The 18284-nt window shown below is 39.9% G+C and overlaps 1 protein-coding gene across 3 annotated transcripts in view; it reads right to left on the reverse strand.

Annotated features, from left to right (window-relative positions):
* Positions 1-946: 946 nt before the first annotated feature.
* Positions 947-18284, reverse strand: part of C18H18orf25 (chromosome 18 C18orf25 homolog) — a 96405-nt gene continuing 79067 nt past the window's right edge. For all 3 annotated transcript variants that reach the window (XM_023207610.2, XM_023207609.3, XM_023207612.3), the window contains 2 exons: positions 12037-12163; positions 947-3107 (listed from right to left, as the gene is read on the reverse strand). In XM_023207610.2, coding sequence (XP_023063378.1) covers positions 2918-3107; positions 12037-12163 — 317 coding nt within the window. In that variant the 3' untranslated portion in view covers positions 947-2917. The remainder of the gene's footprint in view (positions 3108-12036; positions 12164-18284) is intronic.

An 18284-nucleotide genomic window follows, 5' to 3' on the forward strand; every position in this document is an offset into this window, starting at 1 on the left:
CCTGTAATCCCAGCACTTTGGGAGGCCGAGACGGGCGGATCACGAGGTCAGGAGATCGAGACCCTCCTGGCTAACACGGTGAAACCCCGTCTCTACTAAAAAATACAAAAAATTAGCCGGGCGAGGTGGTGGGCGCCTGTGGTCCCAGCCACTCGGGAGGCTGAGGCAGGAGAATGGCGTGAACCCAGGAGGCAGAGGTTGCGGTGAGCTGAGATCCGGCCACTGCACTCTAGCCTGGGCGACAGAGCAAGACTCCGTCTCAAAAAAAAAAAAAAAAAAAGAACTACTTATGCTACCAAACGTAAAACTCTGATTAAGAAAAATCCCTTTAAAATAAACTTCAAATGTCACAGGAGTTGTATACCACGGAATTGTATCATTAATACCTTGCCTGAAACCACACTCTCCACTCTTCTGGAAACAGCAATGAAAGGAGAGTTGAAACAGTCTCTCTACAGTTATTAGGGAAATATCCCGACCTAGTAGGGGAGAGCTGTCTATCTCCACCATCCCTTCCCCTCCCCTCCTCATCTTAATATCCAAATCTCTGTTCTGGTCCATTAAGTCAGGCAGTTGGGAGCTGGACTAGGAATAAGTGAGGGAAAAGTGCAAGCTGACATAAAGGCAAAGGGCCAGAGAAGAGACTGGTTACAGCTCCACTCTGTTCCTCATCCACAGTGCACACAGCACACCAACTCTGTAGAGGATGACTATTAGGGACTATGAAGAAAATATGTCACGGGAAATCACCTGCTGTGTGGAATTGGGGGAAAAAAAAATATGTGGTTAACATAAGAACAGGTCATGCAAAAACATTCATTAAAATGGGCCTCTGCCCTGATAGTGGGGGAAAAAAATAAGCTGCAAAAACTTCAAGTCACATAATCCACTCCATTCTCTTCTCTATGATTTTCCTGGAAAACACAGACCAGAAATTGTACATGTCTGCTTTGTCTAATATTTTAATTCAAGTCAAAAACTATGTGTAACAGTAAAATTCAATAAATTAATCCTAAAGTAAAATGTGAAGGTCCAAGGATACACCAGTAGTGAATCTTCAGACAGTCCTACTTTGCTCTGGCCTCTGGGTCTTTGGTTTTTGTCTAGAATTGTGGCCGTGTGAGAGATTGATTTGCTAAAATTGGAGGTTCATGATCTTAAAAGCCTGATCTAATAAAAGCAGGAAGAAAAAAAAATGACAAAGGACAGAGGCCAGATCAAATGAGATGTTATCAGAGAAAATCAAAGAAGAAGGAATATATAGGAGAACTAATGCAACAAGAAGGGTAAAGGAATAAACTTGTCTTTACAAAACAAAAACAAAAAAGAAGAAGAAGAAGAACAGGCCAGGCAGGTGGAGGCAGGCAGACTCCGATGCGTGCTTATGTGGGGTGTGTGTCATTCATCTCAGCAGCCCCAGAGCACCCACCCCTCACAGTGCCTTATGCAGAGCAGGCACTTGGTAAATTTGTTTGCTGAATGAAAACTGAAAATGGTAGTTCTCATACTCTTATGATAAGAAGAGCCACCAGGGGATTTGGAGAGAGAGGCAAAGGGCCACAGTAATGGTAACAATGAAAACAAACACACACAAAAAAAGCAAACAAAAACCATGAAAAACAAAAAGTGAAGTCTTCTAAACCAATATTACTTCACTCCCCCTGTGCAGAATAGTGTTCTAACTCTAGGTATTGCTTTTAAAAGAATTCACTAGTAACACAACATATTATAAGAAAGAAGGTAGTAACTAATGCCACAAAATTCCAATGCTGGCATTTCCTGAATTCCCTGAAGCTCCTACTACCCTTTGCTAATCCTTTTAGATACTGTAAAACTTACCAATTAACGTGCTTTGCATCTGACTTCTTATGGTACATTCTGATTCTTCTTATGGTATTTTTTTTTCTTAGAAGATAGAGGAGAAAAATACCCAAATACAACATCAGGTCCACTTCATCTCAGATGTTAAACAGTTGTTGCTACATACTCTTTATATGAGACCAGCTATGAAAGACAGCACTTTCCTCTCAGATTTGCAAGTGCCTGTAGCCTCAGAGGCCATGTAACTTTTCATATTCTTCCCAACAGGTTTCTATGTTCACCCGTTATTTGACTAAACCAGAAAAAAAAGCCGAGGGAGAGAGATTTTCCCCACTGAACTCTTAACACTTTCAGATGCCCAGAAAACCTGATGGTGGGTATCTATCTGAAATGCCTCTGTCTCCAAGGAGACATTTTGCAAAGAGTTATTAATTATTGCAACAAGGAGACCAACTAAGTCACCTTAGTAGTATTTATAAACACAAAGGGACATGTCAATTATCTGTGCCGTGGGAAGTCAACAGGAGCAAACTCAGGAAAGAAGGCAGAAGACTTAAAATAAAGAAAAAATACTTTTAATACTTCTGTCTTCTATTTTTAAGGACAGGTTTTTAAATGCACATGCCCTACTAGGTGCCAAAAAAGGACCTGACTGATATGTGTGCGAATGCCCTAAGATGGAAGTGCCAATGGGGTGGGCAGATAGTGGTCAAGTCTAGATATTAATTTCATTATACAGAAAAATAAATACAAGATTCAAAAACTGAAACCCATTTTGCCTGGCAATTAAAATATTATTCTAAAAGGAAGGCAGAGTTTCCTAAGATTAAAAGTCACCAAGTAAAATAAAGCTGTCTAATAAAACTCATCATTCTCATATTCCTACTGAGTGAAGGAAGAAATTCTTTTCTCTGTGATAAGTTATTTTCCTAAGTGACTTTAAAAAAGGGGGGAAGAGGAGGGAATTTTCCATGAGTTTGAATCCTACAAATGCCACAAACAGCTTCTGAAGCTGAAGCTATGACAGTGAACTTCCATGTCACAAAGGATGAGGAAGTGGAAGGGAACAGTGCAGAGGAAACACAGTGACATTGTATTACAGTAGGTATTTACGCCTGCTATCCTCATCCAAGGTCAGGTCAACAACTTCTGCTGGTGAAGCCCAAGTCTGCTGGGGAGTCACAGCAGTCCATGACTGTGTTTGCCTGGTGCTAACATACTGCGTGCCCGAGCCATGCTTCCATGAAGAAACACTCTGAATCACACCACCTCGAGGATGAACACACCTGCAATCGAGATGAAGAACAAAAGCATGGTTAATTCCACCACAGGAATTAACAGGAAAAACAGAAGACAATATGACCTCAGTTGTACTGATCAACATTTTTACTAAGATAAACCTAGTATGCGAGTTCATAAAACCCACAATCAATATCCTTCCCTCCATCTCTGTCTCCCTCTCTCCCCACCCCACGACACTCCACTTGGTCCCTCTCTCAGTTTAGCCTTAAAAAGGCCAAGGATCTTATCTCAGCCGGAAACTCCTGACTTGTGTCTAGATTAGTCACTGACCATGGGTGAGAAGATGTTTCTCTGGACTCATTGACACCTCTGGGATCTTCATGACAGGGCAACACATAAATCCAGAACAAAGTTAAGATGCCCAAACAATCTTAGTCTGAACAAACCAAACAGTAAGAAAAATAGTTAAAACTTGTTCTTAAAATAAGCTTTATAATTGGTAATAATGGCTTCAAAGACAGTGACAGTAATACCCTTTTATAGATTAAATTTCTAAAAGTCTGTAACAGATCATGAATAAAGGATCAATTTCCCTTGTCCTGAAGGTCACAACAGAAGCACTTGGTTCATTCAACAGAATCGCTAATAATTTGGTTCCGTGAAAGTAACACAGCTGAATCTTCAGTTTAGATCCACTAAAAGGGTTCTATCAGAGGGACAGAACTGCCTTGTTTGCAAGTCATACCAAGCATTCACTGAAATAAAATTGTTTCAGAAACACTGACAGTTTGAATTCCATATTCCAGTCAAATGATAGAATTGTGAACCTCCAGGCCAAAACACTAAGTTCTGACTCAAATGAGAGGAAGGCAGGCAACTCATGAGACCAATGCTATGTCCTCTCATCTAAACTTCCTGAGCAGACGTTAGGGAGCATACGTGAGAAGTAACAAGTGGCATGAGTCCAGTCACTAAACTACCACAGTGGCTCGTGAGCAGCTGTCTGACGATCTGTAAGCAACAAATAATAATGCTGGGCCACTTGAGAATTTCGGCTTTGATTTAATGCTACCTAAACTCCCAGGTTCAAAAGAACATTCAGGTAATAATGGACAAGATTCAGTTGCAAAACGACCCCAAGGACCCTTAAGCTCCTTTAAACATGCCCTCCTCCTACAAAGGCTTAACCTGATAACTTCTCCCTTACTAAGAAAAGTTCCTAAGAACAGAACTTTCAGGGCCAGAGCAGAGGGCAGAATGCAAATTTGTTACAGTACCAGAAGCCCGTCATCTGTCCAGAGATGGGCTAAGTAGTTACTAACCCAGAGGCTACTACCTTTTCAAAGATTAGCTAGCGAAATTAATAGGGACATTAAAATAAGGGACATAAAGCCCAATGTCTAATTCATATCTGTTCAACCCATTATATAAATTCATATTAAATGACCATGTAGTCATGGAAAAATGTCAGCCAAAGGAGTCCATTCAACATTTATAGAAATGGTTTTGAGGACTGAAGGCCAATGAAACACTACGTTTACTAAGCGGTTTCACATATATTATCTCATTGGACAATTTGACAGACCTATGAGGTAAGCATGGAATTTACTATCCTCACTCTACAGAGAGGGAAACTGAGGCTTAAACAGGTTACATGATTTGCTCAGACTCACAATGCTTGAAAGTCATAGGCCAAGGAAGACAGGTCTGGTTTTGGGTCCAATGCTTTCCATATCATGTTGCTGCTTTACAGATATGTGTATCAAATTGGGTGTGGCAAAACACAGCGAAAATCATCAGAATACAAAGATAGGCCCAAACTAACAATTTTGAAGTATAAAGTTACTTGACAATTCAAAAGCTCACCTGTACAAGCGCTAATTGAAGTCAACCTGGTAGAAATCTGGTAAGAATTCAGGCAATGAATAAGTGGCAAAGAGAGTCAATGTAATCTTTGGCAGAATTTCTAAAAATATCTTCGAAGTAAAAGTAGTATATAGTCCCAATTGTTTATCTGTATTGCTCACTAAGTAATCATAAAATGTAATATCAGGCAATGGCTTTTCTTAAAATCTGATCTAATCTGTTTATCATACAGAAGAAAAAACCTAGGCCAAAAGACAACCACCTAGGCTCTTAAACAAGTTAAGTATAGAACTGGAATAAAATCAGGTCTCCACTCAATGGTTTATTTTCCACTGAATAAGAATGCCTTCTTCAGGCTATACCTGAAGTTACTATAGCATGTTTGACTGAGAGAAGCACTGCCTGGTTCCCAGGGCCATTCAATAAGCAGCAAAGAAGAGTCTAGAAAGTGTCTGGCATAGGAAAAGAACTGGGAGAGTCAGAGGTTTAGAGACCATATCTCCTACTGAGGAATGGCTGAAGGAGACAGAATAGGAGACAGGGCACTTCAACTATCTAAAAATAGACCACTTCTGTAGTTATGTTACAAATGGTTCCAGTTACCAAAAATCAGCTTAGGCTACTTTAAATAATAAAGAGAATTTATTAGAAGGACACTGGGCGCCTCAAAGAGCCTAAGATGACAGAACAACCCCTAACCCTCTCTATTTCTCCTACTTCAAAATTTTAGATTATCTGGAGAATGTGATGATACTACCTTTGGTCAAAAGCTTTCCTAACTCTAATTATTAATAGTTGTACATGGAATTCCCAAAGACAGGAGAATCACTGTGACGCGGAAGCCACCATGAAAGGTACTATTTCATGCTCAAGGTAAAACTACTGAGAGCATGCTAAGAACCGTGAATCAGTTTTTAGAAGGCAAGTTTCAGATAATCATTGCTATAGAACAAAGCCACTAAGAAACAGAATGAATTGCCTTTTAAGAACTCAAGTAATTGCTGAGGCATCTGTCAGGAATGTTAAGGAAGATTTTAAGATGCCCTCCAAGGTCAACAGTGACTTTAACATTTGTTCAAAAACAGGCAAAACAATCATTAAAAGTCAGAATAGGCTGGCACGGTGGCTCATGACTCTAATCCCAGTACTTTGGGAGGGTGAGACAGGAGGATCGCCTGAGCTCACAAGTTCGAGGCCAGCATGGGCACCATGGTGAAACCCCATCTCTATCAAACACACACAAAATTAGCTGGGTGTGGTAGTAGGCACCTGTACTCTCAGCTACTCAGAAGGCTCAGGTGGGAGGATGGCTTGAGCCTTGGCGGTCAAAGCTGCAGTGAACAGAAATCATGCCACTGCACTCCAGCCTGAGTGGCTGAGCTTTGTCTCAAAAAAAAAAAAAAAAAAAAAAAAAAGTCAAGATAGTAGTTACAGGGGAAAAGAGAAGGGGGAGGTTGTAATTAGAAAGGAGTGCAGAGTGGCTGAGCGTGGTGGCTCACGCCTGTAATCTCAGCAATTTGGGAGGCCAAGGCAGGTGGATCACAAGCTCAGGAGATCAAGACCAGTCTGGCTAACATGGTGAAAACCCGTCTCCACTAAAAATACAAAAAATAAGCCAGGCGTGGTGGCATGCACCTGTAGTCCCAGCTACTCCGGAGGTTAAGGCAGCAGAATCACTTGAACCCAGGAGGCAGAGGCTGCAGTGAGCTGAGATCGCGCCACTGTACTCCAGCCTGGGTGACAGAACGAGACTCCATCTCAAAAAAGAAAGCGCAGCATGACTTCTGTGTTTTGATCTGAGTGCTTGTTACTTGGGTATAAGCAGTTTGCAAAAATTAAAGGTACATTATTAGCTACCTGTACGTGTTATTAGCCAATAAAATATTCACAAAAATCATTTACTTTAATGATCTCAAACACATTGAATAAAATGGGAGTTAGGAGATGGACAGAACAAGGCTTTTAACACATTTTTTTTTAAACCACAGAGGGAAAAAACAGTCCATCTAGTAAACAGAAGAGTGCTAGAGAAATATTTCAACTATTTTATAAGACAGTATACATTACACAAAAATGTATACCAGATAGGGAAAAAATTCCAGGAGAAAGAGGGAGCACAATAGTTGTTAAGCCTCTGGAGTGGTCCTATAACAGATGTAAGAGGCTCAAAATTTTGTGAGACAACATAAAAAATACAGAGTTTCATGTATTATCACATATGCTTTTTCTGTATCATGAAAGATACGAGGTAGGAACATACTCAACTGGTTTCCCATTGGTCCAATCAATTGTATTACTAATCTGTATTAGTGCAGATACAGGCTTTGTTCTCACAACGCATTTAATCTGCATACAATTGGTGACAGGTATGAAACACAACCTAGACCCATATTTTGCATTTTATAACCAAGAAAATGTTTGGGTCTCGCTTCCCAAAATGTTGGGAAAAATACATTATAAACAATATGGTTTGACAGAATAATTTCCTGTTCTTCATACACTAATATCAATAGAAAGGCTGCACAGTGGAAATGAGGTGTGTGCGTGCACACACACACACAGAAGGCTCTGATGATCGACTTTTGATATAGTTAGCTTACTATTCTAAGAAAACGACATTAAAAATTAATCATTTTTACTCTCATTTATAGACAGCCTGAAGGTGACCTCTTAGATAACATTTCTACTTCTTTTTCCCAACTGAAGAGGAAATGAATCCTTGTGATTGTAGGGAAACACTCATTTGTCTCCCTAGATTTTTTGGAGTTAATGTTAGCAACAGGGCCGGGTATGGTGGCTCAAGTCTGTAATCCCAGCACTTTGGGAGACCGAGGCGGGCAGACTGCCTGAGTTCAGGAGTTCGCGATCAGCCTGGGCAACATGGTTAAACGCTGTCTCTACTAAAATACAAAAAGTTAGCCGGGCATGGTGGCGTGCGCCTGTAGTCCCAGCTACCCAGGAGGCTAAGGCAGGAGAACTGCTTGAACTCGGGAGGTGGAGCTTTCTGTGAGCCAAGATCACACCACTGTATTCCAGCCTGGACAACAGAGTGAGACTCCATCTCAAAAAAAAAAAAAAGTTAGCAGCTGGTCCTATGAAGCAATGAGTCTCAAACACAGCTTCCTACACCAATTATTTTGCTGAGGAATAACCCAATATTAACACCAATGATCACAGGATTAACAGACTAGAATGAGGTCCTCAGAACAGGTATCAAAATGAACTGTTCCAACACAGTTTCAAAACATACAGATCTGGGCTATATGTATTCATCTTCCTAGAGCAATTACCAATGAGGTCGGTAGAAGGAAACAATAACAGGACCAAGGACAAAAAAACTTACTGGCCTGAAGTTCGTAAATTAAGAGTTTTGGCAAAATTAAGTGGGCACAGAAGAACTAGAGATGCTGGGAAAGTCTCCATCTCACCAGAAAAGAGCATCTGTGAAACTGGACTGTCCAAAAATTAACATCTGGAAATAACATTTAGGTAACACCAGGAGTTTAACACAGCAATACAAGGCAATCACAAAATACGCGTTCAACCATTAGTTCAGAAAGCATGCTTTCTCGTCTAGGACTAGGAGATACACAAAAGAGAAATGAATACATCAAAATCTAAAATAAAAATAACTATCAAAAAAGGTGGGGGCGGGGAGGCACATCACAACTAGAATTACTGAGTGCAAAGGCCAAACAAAATGCTTCCAATATGGAAAAATGGCACCCAATACAAGTCAGGGCAGCCACAATTCCAGAGAACAACTCAAAAACCAAATCTGAGTTCTTAAAAACTCTTAAAAACCCAACAACAATGTAGAATATGAAAAGAAAAAATAAGAACAGGACAACTAAATCCAAACAAAACATCTACTTTATACATGTAAATCAAATGAGAACAAAAAGATGTGGATCAAAACCTAAAACCTTTTTCCAAGTGATAACCCTGCCAGAAGCACATCAATACTTCATAACTGCAACCCTAGACCTGTAAAAGAAATAAATTCCAGATGAGATACAGGCAGCCAAGGGGCAACTCTGAAGCAATCAACAAGAAAGCCTCTTCTCCTACTTGCTTCTCAGCTTTTTAATCTTAATGTCTGAAAGATTATCAGGCTACTGATACAGAAGCTGCTGGGGGAAATAAATGTTGGAAAGACTCAGTCCTAGACCCAAGATCAATATAAAAGACACCCTCACAAAATAATAAAGGAATCAGTTAAAAATGCTCCAAAGAACCTGTAAACTCTACATTCTATTATATGGACAATTTTAACCACCACTGAGGTTTTAAAATGGATGTCACCTACAAGATATGATTTCCCAGGATTCAACCAATGAGTAAGAATAAAACACAGCTTTATGCTTCAGAGCCTGTAAGAAAAAATCCTTGAAAATAATGTAATGTTATTTAAAATGTAGACAAAGTCACTTTGTTCAAGTGTAGAATAGGGATTGTGTGTTAGGGGTGGGGAGAACTGAGAATTTAAATTTCCAGGTTTTAATAGAAAGATAATGATAATTGTAACTCCAGATATAAAAATGTTTTTTTAAAAAAAGAAGATAAACATTTAATGATGAAGAAATATTGAACTTGAAGCTAAAAATAAGTGTGGTTCATGCTGTAACATTTCTAGGCATAAGGAAACAATAAAAAGGGAGATAAGTTAGAAATTAATAGAGAACCTGACCAAGTGATATGTCTTAGCACAGAGTAAGAGACTAGATAAACAATACAGGTTTCTACCTATTCCTTCCCTATTTAAGTAGGAACCCATAAGTACAATGACTTAAAATTTGAAATGTAACTCAAAAGGAAGTTGGTGAATGAATAATATGTCCCTGGCACATCTGAAGATAATTCACCCACATCAACCTGTCAGTGGGCAGGGTATCATAGTAGGAACCCTAAAATTTAAAAATACAATAGTCTAGAAAGATCCTGACACATGGCTTAAAAGGATAATTTATATCATAAGAAACAATGGTGAAATAAACCAAAGGCAAAAATTTGCTGATGTAAAGGAAGAAATCAGTAGTTCTAGCTTTCTCATCTGGTGGGTAAGTCAGCCTAAACAGAAAAATGGAAAAATGCAAGAGAATTTAATAGGAAAAAATTTGTAATTAAGGCAGAAAAAAAAGAGGAAAGACTGAAAAATAAAAATTCTTTCCCACCAGAATAGGGAAAATAATCATTAACAAAAGAAAGAAAGAAAGAAAAAGAGGCAGGGCACAATGGCTCATGCCTGTAATCCCAGCAATTTGGGAGGCCGAGGTGGGCAGATCACCTGAGGTCGGGAGTTTGAGACCAGCCTGACCAACATGGAGAAACCCCATCTCAACTAAAAATACAAAATTAGCCAAGCGTGGTGGCGCATGCCTGTAATCCCAGCTACTTGGGAGCCTGAGGGCAGGAGAATCACTTGAACCCAGGAGGTGGAGATTGCAGTGAGCCTAGATTGTGTCATTGCACTCCAGCCTGGGCAACAAGAGTGAAACTCCATCTCAAAAGAAAAAGAAAAAGAAAAAACGAAGCAGCCTTACAGGTATACTTACAGAATAAAACACAATAAATACAGAAGGCAAAAATACAGAATAGAGGATGAAGTTCTAGGACAAGACTAGTTCTGAAAAAGTCAGAATTGGCCACTTTTGGGAAGATGGCATGTTAAACTGCAAATTAACTCTACATCCTTAAGGTTCCAATTATTTGACTGAAAAATGCTCTCAAAGTATACTTAGATCTCACTAGAAAAGGTACCCTTAACATACACATATCTGTATTTCATCTCCACTCTACACTTCTAAGTTTGTCTTTTATATAAGAGACAGAAGAAATGCTGGCAAATGTGCTTTATTACCTGGGTAACCAGAGTAAAATCAGATCAAAGAGCCAAGTAATGAATACACTATGCTATATACCTATTTATCAGAAAATCACAACTTCACTCTTGTGGCATGGGAGAAAAGTTGTTTGCTTTATACAAAACACACAAGTTCTAAAGTCTAAATTTTGGGGGGTGGGTGGGTGTGTGCACGTGCGGCGGGGGAGGTGGGGAGAGGAGGATGTTCCAGAATGTTTCAGAAGAATATCGCTGAAAGGGCTGGAACCAATTATCATGAACATACCTTAAAGCAGGAGTCAGCAAATGTTTTCTGCAAAGGTATTGACTTTTCAGACAGTACATATCTTAGGCTTTGGGGAGGACATATAATCTCTGTTGAAATGATTCAACTTTGCCAATGGAGTGCATAAACAGACATAGATGATTACATACAAAATGAACAAGCACGGTTGTTAAAATAAAACTTTATTTATAGACTAAAATTTTAATTCCTGTAATTTTCACATGTCACAAAGTATCACTCTTCATTTGATTTTTTTTTTCCACCAGCCATCTAAAAAGGTAAAAATCATTCTTAGCTCACAGCCCAGACAAAAACAGGCAGCAGGCCAGAACTGGCCTATGAGCGACAGTTTGCTGACCCCCACCTTAACGAATGCCAAACTTCATAAAATTATGTTTATAATGCTACACAACAACTTGACGTCTTGTGGGGTTTTTTTTAATCCCAAGAAACAGGACTCCCTTAGTTATATGAACATTAGCAGAAATATACTCTGTAAAAACAGACCAAAATAACTTAAAAGTTTGCTTTTAACGAGAGACAAGGAGAGGTGCTCTAGGAAACCAGTCAAAGAGGCATGATGTCAGATGCATGTTTCCCAACTGTTTGCTCCCAGTATATTTCAAGGTAAAGTGAAAGGCAAGAAAGTATGAACGTGAGAGAAAAAAGTAGTGATACTTCTGCCTTAAATGAGAAGTCTGTCAAGCAAACTAAACATTTGCTTAAAAGAAAAAACCATCAGCTCTAGTTCACAGACATGTATGGTTGAAATGTTCTTGATATGAGACAATATATAACACACTGTAAGGCTCATATCATGTCTAAGGAAAAGTATTTCTTAAGCCAAACAAAAGTGAGAGCTCCCATCATTCATTCATGCCGGCTATGCCATAAAGTCTACCATTTTCTTTTAACTTGTTTTCTGGTGAAAATAGAATTTATAACTTAAAATATCAGACTACTCCAATTAGTATCCTACCTTGCATGTTCCTGAACTCCCACAATCTCTACTTCACTATCTGAAGAGGCAATGTTAATTTCTTCATTGAGTGGTGCATTGCCAGCAGATGTTTTGTCACTTGCTAGGAATCCTGGATCCAAATGACCTGAGAGAGAAGGGGAGTAAAAAAAACAAGCACTATAATTTTACTTCTCACAAACAGTGGAAACAACTCATTGACAGATTTGTCATCTAGGTTTAGTCACGGAAACAGAATCACCCTGTGAGAGCTTGCCACAGCAAAACTGTCAAACAAGCTGGGGCAGTGTTCTTTGTTCAAACATTGGTTTTAAAAAAATAAACAGAATACATGCTCATGATGTATATTAAAACAACATGGCAGTATATAAAAGTATGAACTCAAAGTCTCTCACTCGCTACTCCTTAGGATAAATAATGTGGTAAATACCTGTATCTGTCTATAATAAACTCTATATATTTTATGCTGTAATGCTTTTTGCATTCAACTCCAGTCAGTTTTTAAACGACCTGCATAACCACCTAGAAGGCAGTGGGGATCTCTACTGCTTAACATTTTAATAGAACCAAACTCTAAACCAGAAAAGCCCAAAGGCACATATGGAATAATAATACAAGTAATCTCTACTACCGTATTTATACTGAGATGCTTTGTGAAAGATTTAGCATATGTTTTCTCTAAAGAAACATAGATTTGACAAAATCTGACCCAAAACTACATCTAAAAAGAAAGACTGGAGGTAAATCACAATTTTGGCTCTGAGCAACTGAAATGTAACTTGCACATTACTGAGAGTTCTCCTTAGAAACAAATCACAAACTCTGGAAAAACATAACAGTTTGTGGCACTGGGGCATGTAAGGACTTCTTCTGTAAGAGTCTTCCCAAAGCATATATTATATGATGCAATAAAACACATTCTCCAACATCACAGAAAACATGAGCTTCACAGAACTCTCAATAATGGCTAATGGCATAGCATCAAAGTACGTGGCTCTGAAAACAATTCTAGCAACAGCTAAAATAAATCGGCCTATGTACCAACTCTTAAATGTTCTGATTTAAAAGGGTGAATTTTAGAATACCTAGGAGTTAACACAGAATAAACAGAGTTGCAATGAGTACAAATTCCCATTTACTCTCTAAAGGGTATTTTTATTTAAATATATTATGATCTGATACAAAATTATTTCCCATATTTAAAAAAAAAAAAATCTACACGACACCTAACCTAAACTAAACCAATGTAAAGAAAATAAAATTTTGGCTCACGCCTGTAATCCCAGCACTTTGGGAGGCCAAGGTGGGTGGATCACAAGGTCAAGAGATCGAGACCATCCTGGCCAACATGGTTGAAATCCCGTCTCTACTAAAAATACAAAAATTAGCTGGGCATAGTGGCGCGTGCCTGTAGTCCCAGCTACTCAGGAGGCTGAGGATAGAGAATTGCTTGAACCCAGGAAGCGGAGGTTTCAGTGAGCCGAGATGGCGCCACTGTCCTCCAGCCAGGCAACAGAGGGAGATTCCGTCTTAAAAAATAGGAAAACAAAGAAAAATTTTACATACAACTCTCTTCTCCCTTCACTCAACCCAATGCTTCAAGGTTATTGAGAAATCTTGTACCTTTTTTTTTTTTTTTTTGAGATGGAGTCTCGCTCTGTTACCCAGGCTAGAGTACAATGGTGCAATCTCGGCTCACTGCAACCTCCGCCTCCCGGGTTCAAGCAATTCTCCTGCCTCAGCCTCCCAAGTAGCTGGGATTACAGGCGTCCGCTACCACATCCAGCTAATTTTTTGTAATTTTAGTATAGATGGGGTTTCGCCATGTTGGTCAGGCTGGTCTCAAACTCCTGGCCTCAGGTGATCCGCCCACCTTGGCCTCCCCAAAGTGCAGGGATTACAGGTGTGAGCCACTGCACCTGGCCAAATCTTGAATTTTCATACTCCTGTCACCCTTGAGTGTAAACCTTTTGGAAAGCTACAGACAGTCACAAAGCAAGGCTTACAATTTTTATACCTTCTGACTCTGTAAACCCATCCCTAATAATTTACTCTTTAGCCTTTAAAGAAGCAAAATGTTATATCCAAAGATACTCATTACAGTGCTATGTAGCAACTTGGAAAAATGTATACTAACATATCAAGTACTATACATAACACTATAAAAATATGTAGATTCTGGGTAAAGCTGTGAAAAATAATCAAGTTTGAATATGATTGTGGGTCTTTTCCATAATTCTTTAGTACTATTTTTATCTTTTATTCAACTGAAAATGATGCATATATGTGAAAAAACTGTAATGCTTAGAATGGCTCCTAGCTAAACGAGTGATTGAGATTATATATCACAGTCTGCATGGGTTTGTAATCCAGATCATATGGCACTAGCAGTGGGCACATATCTGGACCCTATAAGCACACAAAAGGTGACATTCACCAGGTAAAACCCTGTTTTATTAAATCTAGGGAGGCTGCCTAGGCTTAAATAGAATTGGTTAAGCCTTGCTTTGGTAAACCTAGATTCTTGTCCTGATCCCTAATACTTTGTTGTGGCCAAGTCTTCATCCAATTTCTACTTCAATGTTTTAGTTATGGCTATCCTCATGCACACTGTTCCAACTGTACTATTAGGGAAGAATACAAAATCACAGACTCTCTTCTTTATAGCCTTCAACTTTTCCATATTCAATAATTGAAACAGTCTTTACTATTTGTTTGTACCTGCAATAAATACTTGTGACATGCTATGCACTGTGCTAAGTGCTAGAAATACTATGGGGAACAAGGCAGGCATAGTCTCTACCCTCAATGAACCTGCAATATATGCAGAGATAATAAAAAGCAGTCTATTGCACCATCGCTTCAAAACTGCTCTGATAGGGAACATTCACCAGACTTGAGGGCGGTCAGGGTAGCTGAGTTCTAAAGGAAGAGTAGGCACAGGTGAGGGGAAGTGGCATATGGAACATTCAGTTGTCCTTTAAGGTATAAAAGTTTGGTGAGATTTTCGGGTAACAGTCAAAAGAGTAATAAGAAACAAGGCTACCAAAGTCAGCAGGTCAGATCATGATAAGCTATCTGGATTTAACTTTGAGAAGTAGGAAGCCACTCAACGATTTAAGCAGAGGAGTGACGTCATCTGGTTTTGCATTTTAAAGAATTTCCTTTCAGAGTATAGAAATGAAACTGATAGCAAGCAGGACAGGAAATACTACTGGAGGCAACAAAATCAGTTAGACTGCTGCAGCTTCCTGGGTGAGAAATGACTGCAGCTGAACTAGGAAAAAAAACAACGGAAAATACTCATACTCTGTGTGTGTGTACGAATGGAGAGTTAGTGACGTTGGGAATTAGGCAAATGAAAGAACACAGAAAGTCAAAAACGATGCTTAGGTTTCTGACTTAGGTAAAGGGATAGAGTTACAGGGCCATTCAGTGCACTAATAAAAGCTGAGGGTGGTTGCTTAGGGCATGATGATAATGTGCCTTTAATATATACAATAAGCAGTTCACATAACTTAAGTTTTCACATAAATCATGAGTGTTCATAATAGCAGGACTTGCAAGCAGAGACAGACTAAGACAGGTGCCAGGAATGTTTCAAAAATGAGTGAAACTATCATGGAGTCAGTAGATGACAGTCAATGGTACAATTGGTACTGTTCTAAAGCTCAGGTCAGAGATCTAAAGAGGAAATAGACTTGTTAAATCCTCTGCAATAGGTGAGAGAATAAAGATCATCCAGAAAAGTACAAGTGGTCTATAGAACACAACCCAAGTATTGATGAACATAAATAATTAAGAGACAGGGTGGGGCGGTGGGGCGGGGAATTAGGCTTGGTGGTATGCAACTATAGACTCAGCAACTTGGGAAACTGAGACAGGATTGCTTGAGCCCAGGGGGTCAAGGCTGCAGTGTGCCATGATTGCACCACTGCACTCCAGCCTGGGAGAAAGCCAATATAGCAAAGCAATCTGAAGAATAATGAAAGGGAAGGAAGAGTAAACACAGTTTAAGAAGTTTGGCTATAGAAGAAAAGGAGGTAGGATGATACTGAGTAAGAAATATGGGCTTGAGGGAGGGGTGTATGTATGTATGTATGTATGTATGTATGTATGTATGTATGTATAGTTTTTAACAATGAGAGAGACCTGTTCATATTCCAAAAGGGCAGAGAATAGGTTTGACAGCAGAAAGCTGAGGTAATCTGGATTTTGAAGAATGTGGCAAGGCCATCTGCAGAGTGTAGGTGTGGGCAGATGCAGAAAAGCCAAGTAGCCACTACGAAGAAAGAATCCTGCATAAGGAAAAGGCGGAATTTATGGGAAGCACTGAGAGCCTGAATGAGGCCACAGACTAGGAAATTAAGGCAAGCTTTAACTCTGTAACAAAGTGATTTCTCCAGCTATGCTTAGCAGGGTAGATATAGGCTCAAAGTGTGCATCCAGTGATCAGACTGCCAGGTGAGTACAACAGGAAAACCAACTCTACAAGTGACATTTGGCAAAGGACAGCTGGGCCTATATAGGCTTGATAGGGAAGGACATGAAGCTGGGAGAGGACTGATAAAGGGATGGGCGATTGGTCCAATGAGGTAGAAAAGTAGTGTGGTAGAAGTAGCTACATAAGAGAATAGAGGCCAGCTGCAGTGGCTCACGCCTGTAATCCCACCACTTTGGGAGGCCAAGGCAGGCAGATCACGAGGTCAAGAGATGGAGACCATCCTAGCCAACATGGTAAAACCCCATCTCTACTAAAAATACAAAAATCAGCTGGGTGTAGTGGTGTGCGTCTGTAGTCCCAGCTACTCAGGAGGCTGAGGCAGGAGAATTGCTTGAATCCAGGAGGCGCAGGTTTCAGTAGTGAGCCAAGATCGCGCCACTGCACTCTAGCCCAGCGACAGAGCAAGACTCTGTCTCCAAAAAAAAAAGGAGTGTAGAAAAGCCTACAGAGTAGAAAAGGAAAAAGCAGTAACGAGGGGTAGAAGGAAAACCAGCGATTACAAGAAGTAAAACACCGTACTTTCTCCCTCTTAGCTACCCACAAAATACAAGCACCAGGGATCATCCATTTTTTGCCATCTTATCCCAAACTCTGTTGTTTTCCTTTGCTCCAGCCACCCACTGCTCACCCTCCTACAACTTTACCACTGCTTTCTGGAATGCCAACTTCATGGTAAAATACACTGAACTTTCTCTCCACCTCCTTGTGGAAACCTGACTGACCTTCCTGAAGACGTTGTCTCCCCTGAAGTCTTCTGAAGAGGAAGCTGCTCTTAACCCCCAATGCTGGGATGCAGATCACTTATAAATTACTCATCTCCATCCTCATGTACCGACATCAGCAGGCAGTGCCTTCCAGGAGGTTACCATTTCACTGCCATGTACTGACTCCAGGACAGTCACTCATGCATGAAACAGTCCTGGCACGTGTCTTAGTCTCTCTCTACTTATAAGTCCTGCTATCATGAATACTCATTATTTATGTGAAAAAACCACCTCAAAACTGTCTGTGCCTACTCACTAAGAAGTAAGAAGCTGGGCTGGGCTACATGGCTCACACCTGTAATCCCAGCACTTTGGGAGGCCGAGGCAGGCAGATCACTTGAGGTCGGGTGTTTGAGACCAAGCCTGGCCAACATAGCAAAACTGTCTCTTCTAAAAATACAAAAGTCAGGCAGGTATGGTGGTATGCCCCTGTAGTCCCAGCTACTCAGAAGGCTGAGGCAGAAGAATTGCTTGAACCCAAGAGGCGGAGATTGCAGTGAGCTGAATTATACCACTGCACTCCAGCCTGGATGACAGAGCGAGAAGCCATCTTAATCAATCAATAAGCAAGCAAGCAAAGAGCTGAAGTTCCAAGAGGTACTAAAAGCCACTTGTGGTAGACTCACAGTAAGGGGTTCAGCCTGTTGGGATCCTAAAAATAAATAAATGAAATGAATTAAACCAAATTAAAAAGGCAGATTGTGGACAGGCAGGGTCACCATAACCAAACTCTTCCTCCTTGATCACTCAATGCTTTTAAACAATGGTAATTAAGAAAATACAACAAGAATATGACATAATTAGTTAATTCTTAGTATGTCTTTGCCCAGTTCCTATAACCAGAGTTCTAATTTATAATTCTACCGTCTCTAGTAGGAATGTTTTGTGAAACATCCATCATCAATATTTCTGAATAACCAGTCTTCACTGACTAGGACCCCGCCATCCTCACCTTACCACCTCCAACAGCCTTACTCCAG

Source organism: Piliocolobus tephrosceles, chromosome 18 (assembly GCF_002776525.5).
Source record: "Piliocolobus tephrosceles isolate RC106 chromosome 18, ASM277652v3, whole genome shotgun sequence".
Classification (NCBI taxonomy): Eukaryota; Metazoa; Chordata; class Mammalia; order Primates; family Cercopithecidae; genus Piliocolobus; species Piliocolobus tephrosceles.